This window comes from Mesocricetus auratus, unplaced genomic scaffold (genome assembly GCF_017639785.1).
Source record: "Mesocricetus auratus isolate SY011 unplaced genomic scaffold, BCM_Maur_2.0 Super-Scaffold_100024, whole genome shotgun sequence".
NCBI lineage: Eukaryota > Metazoa > Chordata > Mammalia > Rodentia > Cricetidae > Mesocricetus > Mesocricetus auratus.
This window is the reverse complement of record NW_024429205.1, coordinates 7,556,423-7,570,695: the sequence shown is the minus strand read 5'-3', so window position 1 is coordinate 7,570,695 and position 14,273 is coordinate 7,556,423. Positions and strand designations below refer to the sequence as shown.

Sequence of the window (14,273 nt, the reverse complement as noted above, 5' to 3'; positions counted from 1 at the left end):
TATCACTCAGTCACACACTATGGAGTCCATGTCCTTCACCTACCAGCGCTCCTCTACTTCTCTCAGTATTGCCACTAAGCCCTCCAGTTCTCACATGCTTCTTGATTCTGACTCTGAAGAAGATTCCTTGCCTTACTTACCCATCTCATCGGAGCCTAATGGTGCAGGTGACATCCTGGAAATCAGTCTTTGGAGTTTTCCCAGCTACTTCATTTTGTCTTTTTGAGAAAAAAATAAAAAAAAAATAAAGCATTAACTAACATCCACTCACTCCAACATGTTGTGCAGATGCAGTAAAAAAATAAAATGTTGCATGAACTGCGAATCAAATTTAAGGCATTTTTCAAATAACCTTGTGATTGTGCTAGATTGTTTGATTTTTTTTTTGACAACTTTCCAGACACGAAATAGTATGTTGTATATCCTTGAAAGTGCATGGCTTCATCTGTTTTCTATATGGAGAGGAACAGTACAGAAAAAGAAAAAAATCATGCGAACTGTTTCAGAGAATGTGTTTAGGTTTTCACCAAGTATATACATGTTCATAGTGTGCTAAGTCCTAAAAGAGCACAGGAAACAATTTGGCTTTGATCTTACCCCCAAAAGCCTCACAGGTGAAATGATGAAGAATCCCAAGTGCATCTCTTAGTCTCACAGAGGTTCTCATTGATCTGTCTCGACTCCAGTTTCTTCATCTCATGAGGGGTAGAGTTCTGCTGTGTGGAGCTGTGAGGGCATAAATTTGTAATGACTTGTAGTATTTGGATATTCTCTTAGGATGCCATCCTGACCAAATTTGTTAGAACAGAATCCAAAGACTTAAGATACTTGTTTTGTTGATTAGAGTTGTACTGATTTTGATATTTTAGAGCTTAGAAATCTTGGTTACATTATTGTTGGTCTGTGTTGTACACAATTAGAATAGCTGTTGTGAAATTCCGTTTTCTGAACACACACTCATTTAAAGGGCTTTCTACTCAAGAGTGCACATTGTTCCTCTAGTCCGCATGCTCTCCACAGAAAGAATGAGACGGGCTTGTGTAGACATGCAGTATAAAAAGCTTACTGGCTCTTGTGTTGATTTTTCCTGAATTTTGCCAGTGCATGAATTTATCCAATGGAGTATTTGATGTTATAATTGGGAGTATTTATTTATGATGTGATGTGGCCTTGGTTTTGATTTGTGTTGTGTAATGTGCTTCTACTGATTATGCATTATTATAGTAGTCTGGGTGCTATATGGTCTAAATTCTAAGGGGCAGATTTGACTGGCTTGTGACTTCCACATTAAAGTTTTATTAAATTCTTTATTGTCAGGGAAGCATCATTATATTTATCTTCATATATTTTGCGTACTTACAGAGTCAAGATTAGAAGGATGGTTGTCATTGCCTGTGCGAAACAACACTAAGAAGTTTGGATGGGTTAAAAAGGTAATAAGTGCTTTCGAATGTAGTTTTTGTTTGTTTGCTTGTTTTGTTTTTGTTTTTTGTTTGTTTTTTTTAGCTTCTGGTTTAACCCTAGCCATTTTCCTTATGGAGTTGTAGGGTGGACATGCCTGCACGCCAGAACACATAAAACTTGCTTATGCTTTCTGGTGTGGATTGATGTAACTTGTTATCTGTGCGGAAGACTTTTACTCTCCAGGTTGTTACTTAAACAGGTTCTGAGGTCATTAAAACCTGTTGCTCTGCTGTGTTTGTGTCCTGTGAAAAACTGCTCTAGCTATGCTGGGAAGACTCTGGATACTTAGGTTATCATGACTGTTCATTTTGATCAGGGTGATGCATGCATGTCTATTCTGTGTGTAGATCCCAAAGCTTAAAAATAGATCTGGTTTCAGTTTCATATGTCTGTTCCCCTCATTTACTAATTTAAAATCTCTTCAAGCAGAAAAATAAATACAAATCTATAAGAAAAACTGTTGTTACCATAAAGAAAATTTCCCCAAAGCAGCATTACTGCCTTTTATTTATTTTCATAGCATATGACTTTATCACAAATACAGAATTTCTTGTAAAGAAAATACAGTGCATAGTAATTTGATTAGTTTCTTCCTTTCCTGTTTTTAACAGTATGTGATTGTAAGCAGTAAGAAGATTCTCTTCTATGACAGTGAACAAGATAAAGAGCAGTCTAACCCTTACATGGTTCTGGATATAGAGTAAGTGTCCCATGGTGCAGTCTGAGAGTAATAGGAGCGTGTCCGTCACAGCAGCCACAGTGCAGCTCTCACTTTACTAGCGTAGCAGTTCTCCTTTGTGGAAAGAAAGTGGGCAGTGGGCAGTTTGCAAGGCATCTGTGTTTCATGGCTCCTTAACATACTGCTTTCTGAAGAAAGTTCAACTTGGAAATTTCTCTATCTTAAAAGTTACTGAAACAATAAAACAAGCTAGTCAGCTAGGTGCACGCCTTTAATCCTTGCACTTGAAAGGCGGAGGCAGGCAGGTCTCTGAGGGCAGCGTGGTCTTCAATAGTGAGTTCCAGGATAGCCACAGTGAGACTCAAAGCAATAGCAACAACAGCAAAAACTAAGCCAGTCTATGAGCTTCCAATGTGAATCAATAAATAAATTTTTAACTCCTGGTATAAGATGACCAATGTAATATAATCCTTGGGTAATATTTTATTTGTTTCTTTATTTAAAAATCTTATATAGCAAGCTGTTTCATGTCCGACCTGTTACACAGACAGATGTATACAGAGCAGATGCTAAAGAAATTCCCAGGATATTCCAGGTAAACTTGCTGTTTTTTCACCCTTAGAGGTTCGTAAGTAACACAATGTTTTACATCCCTTTCTTCACTGGCCTAGGACTGCTTCCCACTCTCCCTTTGTTTCAGCCCCAGTTGAGATGGTTGGTTCTTTACATTGTGCTGCTTTTGGTTGAGGACAACTCTGGTCCTGGTGGTTGTGTTTGTTTATGTTATGCCTCTGGGCTTTGTTGGCCCTTTCACAAGACTGGTGGTGGTTTCTTGATCATGAACTTGCTCCTGTTTTATTCTCTCTCAACTTTGGAAATTTTAAAAAGTCACTATCAAGTTGAAAGCTATAGCATTCCCCCCCCAAGACAGGGTTTCTCTGTGGCTTTGGAAGCTGTCCTGAAACTAGCTCTTGTAAACCTGGCTGGTCTTGAACTCACAGAGATGCACCTGCCTCTGCCTCCCAAGTGCTGGGATTAAAGGTGTGCGCCTCCACCACCCAGCTGAAAGCTATAGCACTTAAACTTTTTTATTTAAAGTGAAAGCAAGTTTTTATTTTTATGGCTTCCATTTTAAAAACTTTCAAACCATAAGGGTTGGAGAGATGGCTTTGTGGTTAAGAGCTCTTACTGCTGTTCCATCAGACCACCAGGGTTCACACCAGATAACTCACATACCACCTATTACTCCAGCTCCATAAAATCCAATGTCCCCTTCTAACCTCCATGGGCACATGTGCCCAGACACACACACAGACACCTTTAAAAATACTATTAAAGCTTGCCAGGCGGTGGTGGCGCACACCTTTAATCCCAGCACTCGGGAGGCAGAGGCAGGTGGATCTCTGTGAGTTGACCAAGCCTGGTCTACCGAGTGAGTTCCAGGACAGGCTCCAAAACAATACAGAGAAACCCTGTCTCGAATAAACAAACAAACAAACAAAAAATATATATATATTATTATTATTATTATTATTTAAGCTCTCCATAAAAACCAGTGTCTAATCCACTATAGGGGAGTTGTCTTTTTTTTTTTCTGAGTGCTTATGCTGTTTTATTTGGACATGTATTTGCATATCTTTTCCTTTCCTTTTATCCCTCAACTCTCTAAATATCTTTTAATATAAAAATGTGCACATTATTCACCCACTTTTCTATTATTGAGAAATGTAAACCTTAGTTGTCATATTGGGCTTTTATTGTTTGTTTGGATAGGGAGGGACACTGGAGATTGGACCCAGGGCTTTGATCTTCCACTGAGCTATACTTCTAGTCCTAAATGTCCCTCTCACCCAGTAAAGTGCAAATTTGCCTTTTGTTGGCCTTTTCTGATAGGTTTGCAAGTAAGATACTAAAGCAACAATAAGAAGGTTGTGTTGAAACAGATCAGTTCTTTCTCAGGTTAGCTCTGTCTTCCCTTGAGGTGGTTTAGGCATGCTAGTAAGCATGCTACTATTGAGCCGTGTTCTAGCTTACATAAACCCTTGGTCAGGTAAACCTACTTAGGTTTGTACTTTAAAGGCATTTTGCTCTCATTGGATAATTTTTCAGAAATGTTTCTATTGAATAACAATGTGGGGCCTGGAGAAATGACTCAACAGTTAAGAACAAGGGTTTGGTTTCCAGCACCCACATGGTAGCTTATAACCATCTGTACCCCAGGTCTAGGGGATTTGATGTCCTTTTCTGATCCCAGGCATGTGTGTGGTACGCATACATACATGTAGGCAAACTATTAATAAAATAAACACATCTTTAAAAAGTATATAGCAGTCACTCCTCTCCTCTTGGTGTTTATAGATTCTATATGCCAATGAAGGAGAAAGTAAGAAGGAACCAGAATTTCCAGTAGAGCCAGTGGGAGAAAAATCTAATTATATTTGCCACAAAGGACATGAGTTTATCCCTACTCTTTATCACTTCCCAACTAACTGTGAGGCCTGTATGAAGCCATTGTGGCACATGTTTAAGCCCCCTCCTGCTCTGGAATGTCGTCGGTGCCACATTAAATGTCATAAAGATCACATGGACAAGAAGGAAGAGATCATAGCACCCTGCAAAGGTGAGTAATGAAGTGCTTGCTAAGCTGTTGCTTGGGCTTGGGTCGGTTTAAGTACATTAATTAACTCATTTCAAATCATTCTGTTTGTAGTTTATTATGATATATCAACGGCAAAGAATCTATTATTATTAGCAAATTCAACAGAAGAACAGCAGAAATGGGTTAGCAGGTTGGTGAAAAAGATACCGAAGAAGCCTCCAGCTCCAGACCCTTTTGCTCGATCATCTCCTAGGGCCTCAATGAAAATACAACAGAATCAGTCCATCCGGCGACCCAGTCGACAGCTTGCTCCAAACAAGCCAAGGTAATAAATAAAATAGGGTAAAAATTGAAGCTGCTTTCTTAAAAATTGCTTTTTATGTTCAGACTAAAATCTTGGATAATTATGACTTTCCTTTGCTTGGTATTTAAATGTGTCATTGGAAACCAAATATTTTAAAGTTGGAGTATATGTATCTTATTCTCTGGCTAAAAATATAGCTTAGAAGTTATACATATTCAACCAAAAATTAAAAGTGGTATTTTATTACTTTTGTACATAATCATACTATTTTCATCTTTAATAAGCACATGGACTAATTAGTGGAAAATGACATTAAAATTACACAAATGTTCATGTCAGCTACACACATATATTGCAAACTTCCTTTAGTTAGGTGATCTGAGAAGCAGAATTGAAAGCAGCTCCAGATTTTATTTATACAGATAAATGCAAAGCAATGTTTCTGATTTAAAGAGCAATACAGTTCAGCTTGTGCACATGCTGACTGACCTGGGCAATGCTTGGAACTGAAGTGTCGGGTGGTCTTGATGTATAGAAATGCTGAAGCCATTTACTACAACTTCACTGACTTCATTTTATTATATATTTGGATCCAGAAGAGCCATTTCTTGGCTTATTTAGGTATTAGACATTTATAAATATCGGTCCTCATTAAATGTGAAAGCTTGGTTAGCTGATGGACAAAGTGTTGACCTAGGTCAGAGAGTTGATTTCAGCTGTTTTTTGTTGCCTAACACAGGACCTTCAGTATGTGAGTGATGCAATAAATTTCTCATGAAGCTTTCTGGAAGTAATATCTCAAGGAAATCATTTAGAATGGCAAAGGTAGAATTGGTGTTTTGGTAGCAAAATGGTTGGGTATTTTAAGTGTGCAAAATAAAATTAGCTGGGCATGGTGATGCATACCTTGAATCCCAGCTTTTGGAAGACAGAAGCAGGTAGATCTTTGAGTTTGAGGCCAGCCTGGTCTACAGAGCAAGTTCCAGGACAGCCAGGATCATGTCTCAAAACAAAAGAAATATAATAAAATTAATGTAAAATAGTGACTACATGATAAGGTACATACTGAGCAGGTTGGATATAGGAATATTTATATGTATACAAAGGGGTGCGGGTAGGTCACAAAGACCAGATCCATCTCTAAAGAAGGATAGTGAGGTTACTCAGCAGTTACAGCCAGCTACTACCACTGCTCTTGAGAAGATGAGATAGTTGCTAGCACTGGCTTCAGGTGGCCCACAACTGCATGTAACCCCAGGCTCAGGGTATCCAACATTCCCTTCTGGACATGCAAAACGGCACTCATGTTCATAGGTACACAGAGACACATATATACATAATTAAAAACAAGATGACTCTTTTAAAATCTTAAAAGAATTGAGAGACAAATACTAAAGGCCATTTAGTGTGTTCCTTTTGTATAATGTCTGAAAATTAAGTTTCTGTTACCAATATTGTACAACTGTTAATGCAAAAATGCTTTTTCAATACTTTATCTCTGTCTTCTGTGGCTCATACGCAGTACCTCCGACTGGGTAAACTAAAAGGTATAAGTTTATTTAGTTGATGAGCTTCTAAACAACATGGCACTAGCATCCAGAGAGAAGGCTTCTTGCACCGTGACTTGACAGAGGGCTTCGTGTGCACAGCAGGCTTGCCCAACAAAGATTGATTGTATAACAGAACTACTGCCAAGGAACTCAACTCACCTCTGAAATGACTGAAATTACCTCCTAAGAGTCTGCTCCTCAACACTGCCACCTGGGGATCTGTTTTTAACAAATAGATCTAGGGGTCATATCCAGACAGAGCTCTGCCTGTTTCTACTCCTAAATGCACAGAAAGATTATGTGCCCAAGGACCAGGTGTTTCAGGTCCAAATAGTCTAGTTTCAAAGTTTGCACTCTTAGCTGTCAATTCCACTGTTTGACAATGATGAAAGCAGAAATTGACGACTTAAAGATGGATTTGGAAGTGTACTTTTAGTGTTATCTCGGTCAGTTTTTATCTTGGCACAAATCTTTAATCCCAGCACTTGGGAGGCAGAGGCAGGCAGATTTCTTGAGTTCAAAGGCTACATAGTGAGACCCTGTCTTTAGAGAGAGAGAGAAAGACTCAACCTTACTGAGTTTGATTAAAGTTAAAGCTGTACTCTGTATGTGTAATGTTCTGTTGTGCTGAGACCGGGGCAGGGCAGGGAGGAGACAGCCAGTAGACAACGGTAATGTGATGCCTGAGAGAAAGCCTGACTCCAACCAGAAAGGACAGGTAGATTTTGTAAGGAACTTTGACTTAATTGTTTTGATATAAGTTTCTCAATGACTTACCAACATGGAAACCAAGTACTGACAGTGAAAAAATGTGGAGAAGAACAAACTGAATTAGATGACTGAGTGGAAGAGAATGAAGGAGACGTTTTAAGGGAAGTCTTAATATATTTGTACTAATAACCAAGTGTCTATATGTAGTTTTAAACATAAGTTTGCAACACTGGGGGACTAGGGAAATGACTCAGTGGGCAAGAGCACTTGTGTAAGCATGGGTATCAAGAAAAACCTGGGTATGGTAGTGCATGTCTGTAATCCTAGGAGTTGAGAGGCAGAGGCAGGAGGATCAGGAGTTCAAGGCCAAGCCTGGTCTACACAGTAACTTTGAGGCCAGTCTAGGCTACATAAGGCTTTGTCTGGAAAACAAAATAAAAATGATTCAGGTTATTTAAACATACAAGTAATGGACCTTCCTACTTCTGCCAGTCATATCCAGATCCTAGAGTGAGGTCTAACAGAACTTTACTAGGTAAATCGTACACTAAAGGTTATAACTACTGACATGGTATTCACAGGTGTAACCTTGGGGACCAGAAATCCATGAGTTGTGAATAATAATGAAAGATTTCCCTCCCCATCTAAAGGTGACTGCAGTGTCACAGCATAGGAGAGAACGGATCGGGTGGTGAGATAGCTCAGTGGCTAAAGGCACAATCTCTCGGACATTCTGACCTTCAGGCAACTTCTATGGCATGTGTGCACACAATACATAAGTGAGTGTAATTTTAGAAAAGGTTTATGCAATCTGAAGAGACTAGTATATTGAGATTTTTAATGTAAAACGGATTCGTCCTCCAGTTGTGTGTTCAGTTCATTTAGCCAGGTTAAATTGACAGTGCCTCTTCCTTGCGTTCTCTTGTCCTATTTAGTTTCCGGATTAGAATTTAGCTGTTGTTGACCACTCCTGTTGCTCACTTTCAAAGTTTATCTTTTACGGTGTTGTTAAAACAACAAAAAACAATTGTCAGCTGATAATGTAGTTCCTTTTATACTTCTCAAACTGAAAGTCAGGGTAGCTACATCATTATCTGGACAGTAGGGGTGCGTGTGAAGAGTAAATTATGTTCTTGGCACAGGTGGTCTTGGGTTTTTCAGAGAGCCCTTCTGCATTGTGCCCAGTTGACATGACCACACCTGCACACACCAGTGGAGAAGCTTTCCTGAGTGCTGCCATGGGCTCCTGAAGGGAAACCCTGCTCTCACCAGTCCCCACCCCACCCCACCCCCTCCCCGCTCAAGACACGGGTTCCCTGTGTAGCATGACTGTCTTGGAACTCACACTGGAGACCAGGCTGGCCTTGCCTTGGCCTCGAGCTCACAGAGATCTGCTTGCCTCTGCCTCTGCTGGGATTAAAGGCTTGTGCCACAGAAAGGAAACTTAAGCACTCAGCACGTTCTAGCATAGTAGTCTCTACATTCCTACAGTCTATAAAGAATAGAGCATATAAACTTGCCAACCTCCTGTTACAGATTGCTTGATTTGCCATTTAAAGACTGGGATTGGTCATTTGATGATGTTGATGGTGATGATGATGACGATGTTTTTGATTTCTGAAGAAATAAATGGGTAAATCAGAAAATGACTGAATTTTTAGCATTTCCATGTAGTGCATGTGGTTTGCACTTGGACTTTTCTCTTTTTTTGAACTGGTTTTGACATTATAAAATGTTTTCAGTAGGATATGTTTAAAGAGTAGTTCAGAAATATTTCTAACTAGAATTTCCGTGGCAAATGCTATGTTCAAATTCTTTATTGCTATAAATTTTCAGTAATGTTAAAATTAAAATATTTTATCTTAGAAATTAAGCATGGCCGGGCATTGGTGGTGCCCTCGGGAGGCAGAAGCAGGCGGATCTCTGTGAGTTAGAGGCCAGCCTGGTCTACAGAGCGAGTTCCAGGACTGCCTCCAAAACAATACAGAGAAACCCTGTCTCTCCCCCCCCCCAAAAAAAAGAAATTAAGCATATAGAAATAAGAAAAGGAAAAAGCTCTGGTGCCTTTGATTCATTCCAGAGAAACTATATACAGAGAACTAAAAACTTAAGTGTTTTCAGTCTCATACTAGTTTGTGAACATAGCATGGATTTGTAGGGTTTTTTTTTTTTCCTTCTTTCTCCTTCCTTTCTAACTTGCAAGAATTAAAGCCATAAAAACTTTATAAGTCTCATAAGTTCTGTGAACTTTCTTTGTGATTTGTCTTTGTGGTGCAGTGAAATATTTGCAAGACATGCTGTGAACAATTCTGTGCTTTTAAGAAATGTAAAGCCAGGCATTATGGCACACTTGTAATCCCAGCATTTGGGAGATGGCGGCAGAGAAATGGAGAGGTCAAGGTCAGCTTTCAGCCTCATAGTGAATTTGAGGCAAGTCTAGGCTACACGAGACCCTGTCACTGAAGCATGTTAGGTGGCAGTTCCCACTCAACAGGTTGAGACAAGGCTTGTGAGGTCCATACCAGTGCAAGCTGGCTAATGAAACCCTGCCTCAGAGGACAGAAAAGAAGAGTGTAGAATGATTTGCTTAATAGCCAAATTGAATGAAAGTTAAGCTTCATGATTGTAAACCTTCATGTAGAATAGACTGTTAATAAGTAGTCTGTCTCAATGGAGCATGTCGTGCGGGCATGTACTTAACATCATGTGATACTGTGACCTTGATATACAGGCTTGAGACTGTCTACATATGTATATTATGTGTTTATTCCCCTTTTAGTGTCTTTGTTTTATGGTAGGGGAGGCTGGAGCCCAGGGCCTTAGGCTTGCTAGACAGGTGTTTTACCCTTGAACTATACTTTTTAAGTGGCTAGAGTCTAGCATTTTTATTCCTATTTTATAGATATAAAAAAATGTGGCTTGAGGCCCTGTAGCTGTGTAAAGCCTGACCATAAATTCTGCTTTTTTGGCTACATAGGGCAGCTAGTAGTTCAGGGCTGAAACCTGTAGTACAGGGGTTCTCCACCTTCCTAAGGCTGCAGCCCTTTATAGTTCCTCATGCTGTGCTGTCCCCCAACCATACATTATTTTCATAGCTACTTCATAACTGTAGTCTTGTTACCGTTATGAATCGTAATGTAAATAATTTTAGAGATAGAAGCTTGCCAAAGGGTCATGACCCACAGTTTGAGACCCATTGCTGTAGTGCATCATTTAACCCTAATATAGTTGATTAACTGCATTAAATGTTTATGGCCAGTATGGGACTTATTGTTGTATTTAGAAAGAATGTCATTGCATGTACCTTAAATTAAGAAAAGTAATACAATTGAGTACGTTAATGCATGAATTGAGTGTTAAAAATACAGAGGAAATAGTATTTTAATGATAAAAGTAAAATGCCTTTTTAGGGAATTTAACAGTCTCTTACTTGACTTTATCAGCTAACATTATTTTCCTTCCTTTCTAGCTAACTGCCTTCTATGAAAGCAGTTATTCAGGTGATTGAATTCTTCCAGCTGCAAGACTGAAATACAGTATCTCAAAACTTAACTAAAAAGCTGTATTCTACTGAGAGACTGACACACCCACATACACATGTTTCCTTTCCCCTGAAATAATTTTAAATCATGGAGAGGTTTTCTGGGCTACTTTGGAACAAGTTGAACAACAGTGATTGGTAAGTAAAGGTGTCGTGCAACTCTTCAAGACTTGCTTCCTGGAGCTCTTGACAGTCCCGTCACATTGCACAGAAGGACTGAGAAGAGTTCAGAGAGATCACACTTTGACTTCAACAGAGGGTTTTCATCTGTACATTGGCCAGAAGAATTTGGAAGTGGATCTCACTATAGTGATGCTGACTGCATCTTTAAGAAGTGACCATGATGTTGTATTCATGTATGTATGTATGTACATATGAGTTGAGCCTCATATATATACACACACAGCACACATAAAAAACCACATTGTACTGTAATACTGCAAGAAAGTATTTTTAACTTACCATTTTATTTTTTATACACATTAATCAGATATCATTACTTCAGTTGCAACTATGCACCTGTATAAAGCCATAATGTTGGAATTTATATCCTTCATTCATATACCTGATAGGAGATGCATGTCTGTGTAAACAGTAATTGCAACAGGAAGTTTGAAGTTAATTATTCCAGTTTCCCAATGCTTGTTGTAGGCAACTTTCCATATTTTGAATGCCTTAATTTAATCCCCCCCCATCTCAACCCTTTTCTATATTTAAGAAAAGAAAGGACAAGTGTTTACCAGCTCTTAGGATGCAGCTCGCTTCGTGGGGAAAACAGTGCACTCTTATACATGCAGTAGTTGTTCAGTGTCAGTCTGTTTGGTCTGTGACAGTTTTTAATGTATTTGGTCATAGAAATAATAGCAGATCTATTGAAACTAATGTGTGTGATGTACAGCTGTTGTTTCTTCATCCCTTTCTACAGACTTCAGCTCATCTGTGACTACAAAATATTTCCTTTGAACTTGCTGGTTACCCTAGATGTGTTTTTATTTATGATAAAGGCAATTTTTCACATTTTCATTCAAGATTCAAATATAAAAAAATACTTAACGTGTACTGTAGATATATTTTAATATTTAAATGTGATCCTGAAACAGTTGGGTGGCGGTATATGTGTTGATATCTGGGAAGAGGTAGCCTCAAAAGCGCTTGCTTTAATTCTCATTGCTTGATGCTAATGAGGTTAGAGAACAGGCGGGACCTATCCTGTAGTGCTGCAGAGCGCAGCAGTGGCAGCATCAGGCTCTGTACATACGCAAAGTTCAATATGGTATTGAACATTTGTCATTGCTTCCCTCCGGGGTCAGTGTAGAGATGTTGTAAAAAGTTTAATTCTCTTTATAGATTCTATTGTGGAAATAGTGGCCTTTGGTCTACTGGTATACTAAATCCCAATTCTGTGACCTTCAGATGGCCCAATTGCATCTTTCATTCCATCTGTTAAGATTAGATGTGCATGCCATTTCCCTGGAAGCAGCTGGGTTCTGTAGCTCTAGTTCAGAACACAGCTTCCTCCTTCCTTCCTTCCTTCCTTCCTTCCTTCCTTCCTTCCTTCCTTCCTTCCGTCCTCCCTCCCTCCCTCCCTCCCTCCCTCCCTCCCTCCCTCCCTCCCTCCCAGATTTAAAAATGAAAATATATAAATTTATATAGAAGAACTATTTCCATTCATTAGAGTTGTTTAAAAGGAAACTGAATTAATATTTTATATAAAGATTTTGTTACACTATGGAAGGTTCTATCCTATTCTGAATTGGAGAGTATATATATATATATTTTTAATAAACTTTATTAAGGAGAAATGTCAAGTTTACACATGAATAATTGAAGTATTTGAGTAAAAAAGGCAAAAGTTTAAATTTGGATGCTGTACGTGTATATATGTAATAGAATTTGGAGAATCATGGTGTGATTCAGCAACTGTGTGTGACACTTAATGTGAAGGATTCAGGGGAATAAAACATTCTGAGGGGTGGAAAAAAAATCTCTCCACGGAGCTTCTTCACATACGGTTTAACATAGGTCATTTGTCCAACTAACAGGATTTCGAGTAAAAAACACACACATACAAACAAACTGTGACCTTAGGGAAGTATTTGCTTTTCCCGTTATCATTTGCATGTACGTAGGTGCACATGCCTGTCATTTTTGTACCCAACCCAACAGTCATTACAGCAGCGACCTAATTTTGTGCCAGTTTCACTTTTTCTTGAGATCCCCAAATCTTCAAGGTAAAGATTTCCAGAGCAAATGTTACTTCCTTTATTCAGTTTGTCCCAGAGCCTTACATACCTCCAGTTGGGTCCTAAAAAAAAGGGGATGCTGGGTTTCCTTAGTTGGATACTTTTGCTTTGTAGAAATAAAGACAGAAGTAAAAGAAGAACTAAGTTCCGGTCTTACTGATGAACAATGAATTTTTATGTGTTGCTTTTAGAAAAGCAAGATTTTTTTTTTTAAGTGCGGTTGAAAAGTTTCAAATGCCCCAGCTAGCTAAAGGACAGTGAGCTAGTAATCCAAGGAAAGGCTGGTGTTTCTGGCTGGCCTTCGAGAGGCCGTAGGCCCAGCAGAGGCTTTGCACCATCATGTGTAGATGTAGTGAGAAGTGCTTGAGGTTTGGTTTATGCTGCTGCTGCTCAGGATTCCCAGGGTGCCGTGGAGAAACTCAGACACTAACCAACCTCATAGGGATGCTCTGGGCGGCTGAACCCCACATAGAACAAAGCTTCCGAGATGGCTCTCAGGCCCTCTGACTGCTACTGACTCTCCTTGCCTGCCTGAAGGTGGCTTCAGCTCCCCTGGCTCGTGGAGGTGCCCCGCCAACTTAAAGCACTTTGACAGGCACTGTGTGACAGTGCTGAGTGTGCCCTGTGGCCTCGCCCTGCTCCCTTCCCTGTGGTGACTTTTGTTTGGAACTGTAATAAGTTATAAATGGCATGATTTAAAGAGTCATCCTGGATCACCTGTCCCCCTGAACATTAAAAAAAAATCGTACCCTCTTGATTTATTTTTTATTTTGTTGCATCTTTGTAGTAATGTATTGTATTTTTATGCCTGCTTTTTGTTTAAGAAAAATAAATAAAAAGAACCTAAAATATACGCATCTTTTTCTGTGAAAGTAGTGTGCAGTGCTGCAGCTTCTTAACCTGTCCCTGAAGGGTATGGATAGAAGGTGGGGTGACGTCATCATAGAGAAACCCTCCTTTCTGCCTGAAGTTTTGGAGTCTACCTCTGAGTCACTCTGGGCTTGCAGACTTATACATATCTGGTTCCAGGTGGGAGGGTAGAGGACACAGGATGCTTTTCTGTCTGAAAATATGTGGTGGGCATCTCTGAGAAGGTGCTTTCCTGGTAATCAGTGGCCATCTGGTCTTGGGTTGGGTATTCTCTGAATGCATTCATCTGTGAAGTGGAAAGTGTCTGCCTTT

General features: G+C 39.4%; 1 protein-coding gene across 2 annotated transcripts in view; it reads left to right on the top strand.

Annotated features, from left to right (window-relative positions):
* The window catches only part of Rock2 (Rho associated coiled-coil containing protein kinase 2), a 100,579-nt gene extending 86,635 nt beyond the window's left edge, over positions 1-13,944 (top strand). Inside the window, exons 28-34 of one of the 2 annotated variants that reach the window (XM_040730792.1) lie at positions 1,363-1,433; positions 2,076-2,164; positions 2,660-2,738; positions 4,502-4,763; positions 4,854-5,067; positions 8,844-8,940; positions 10,777-13,944. In XM_040730792.1, coding sequence (XP_040586726.1) covers positions 1,363-1,433; positions 2,076-2,164; positions 2,660-2,738; positions 4,502-4,763; positions 4,854-5,067; positions 8,844-8,928 — 800 coding nt within the window. In that variant the 3' untranslated portion in view covers positions 8,929-8,940; positions 10,777-13,944. The remainder of the gene's footprint in view (positions 1-1,362; positions 1,434-2,075; positions 2,165-2,659; positions 2,739-4,501; positions 4,764-4,853; positions 5,068-8,843; positions 8,941-10,776) is intronic. The other variant, XM_040730793.1, reaches the window with a different exon arrangement.
* The last annotated feature ends 329 nt before the right edge of the window (positions 13,945-14,273 follow it).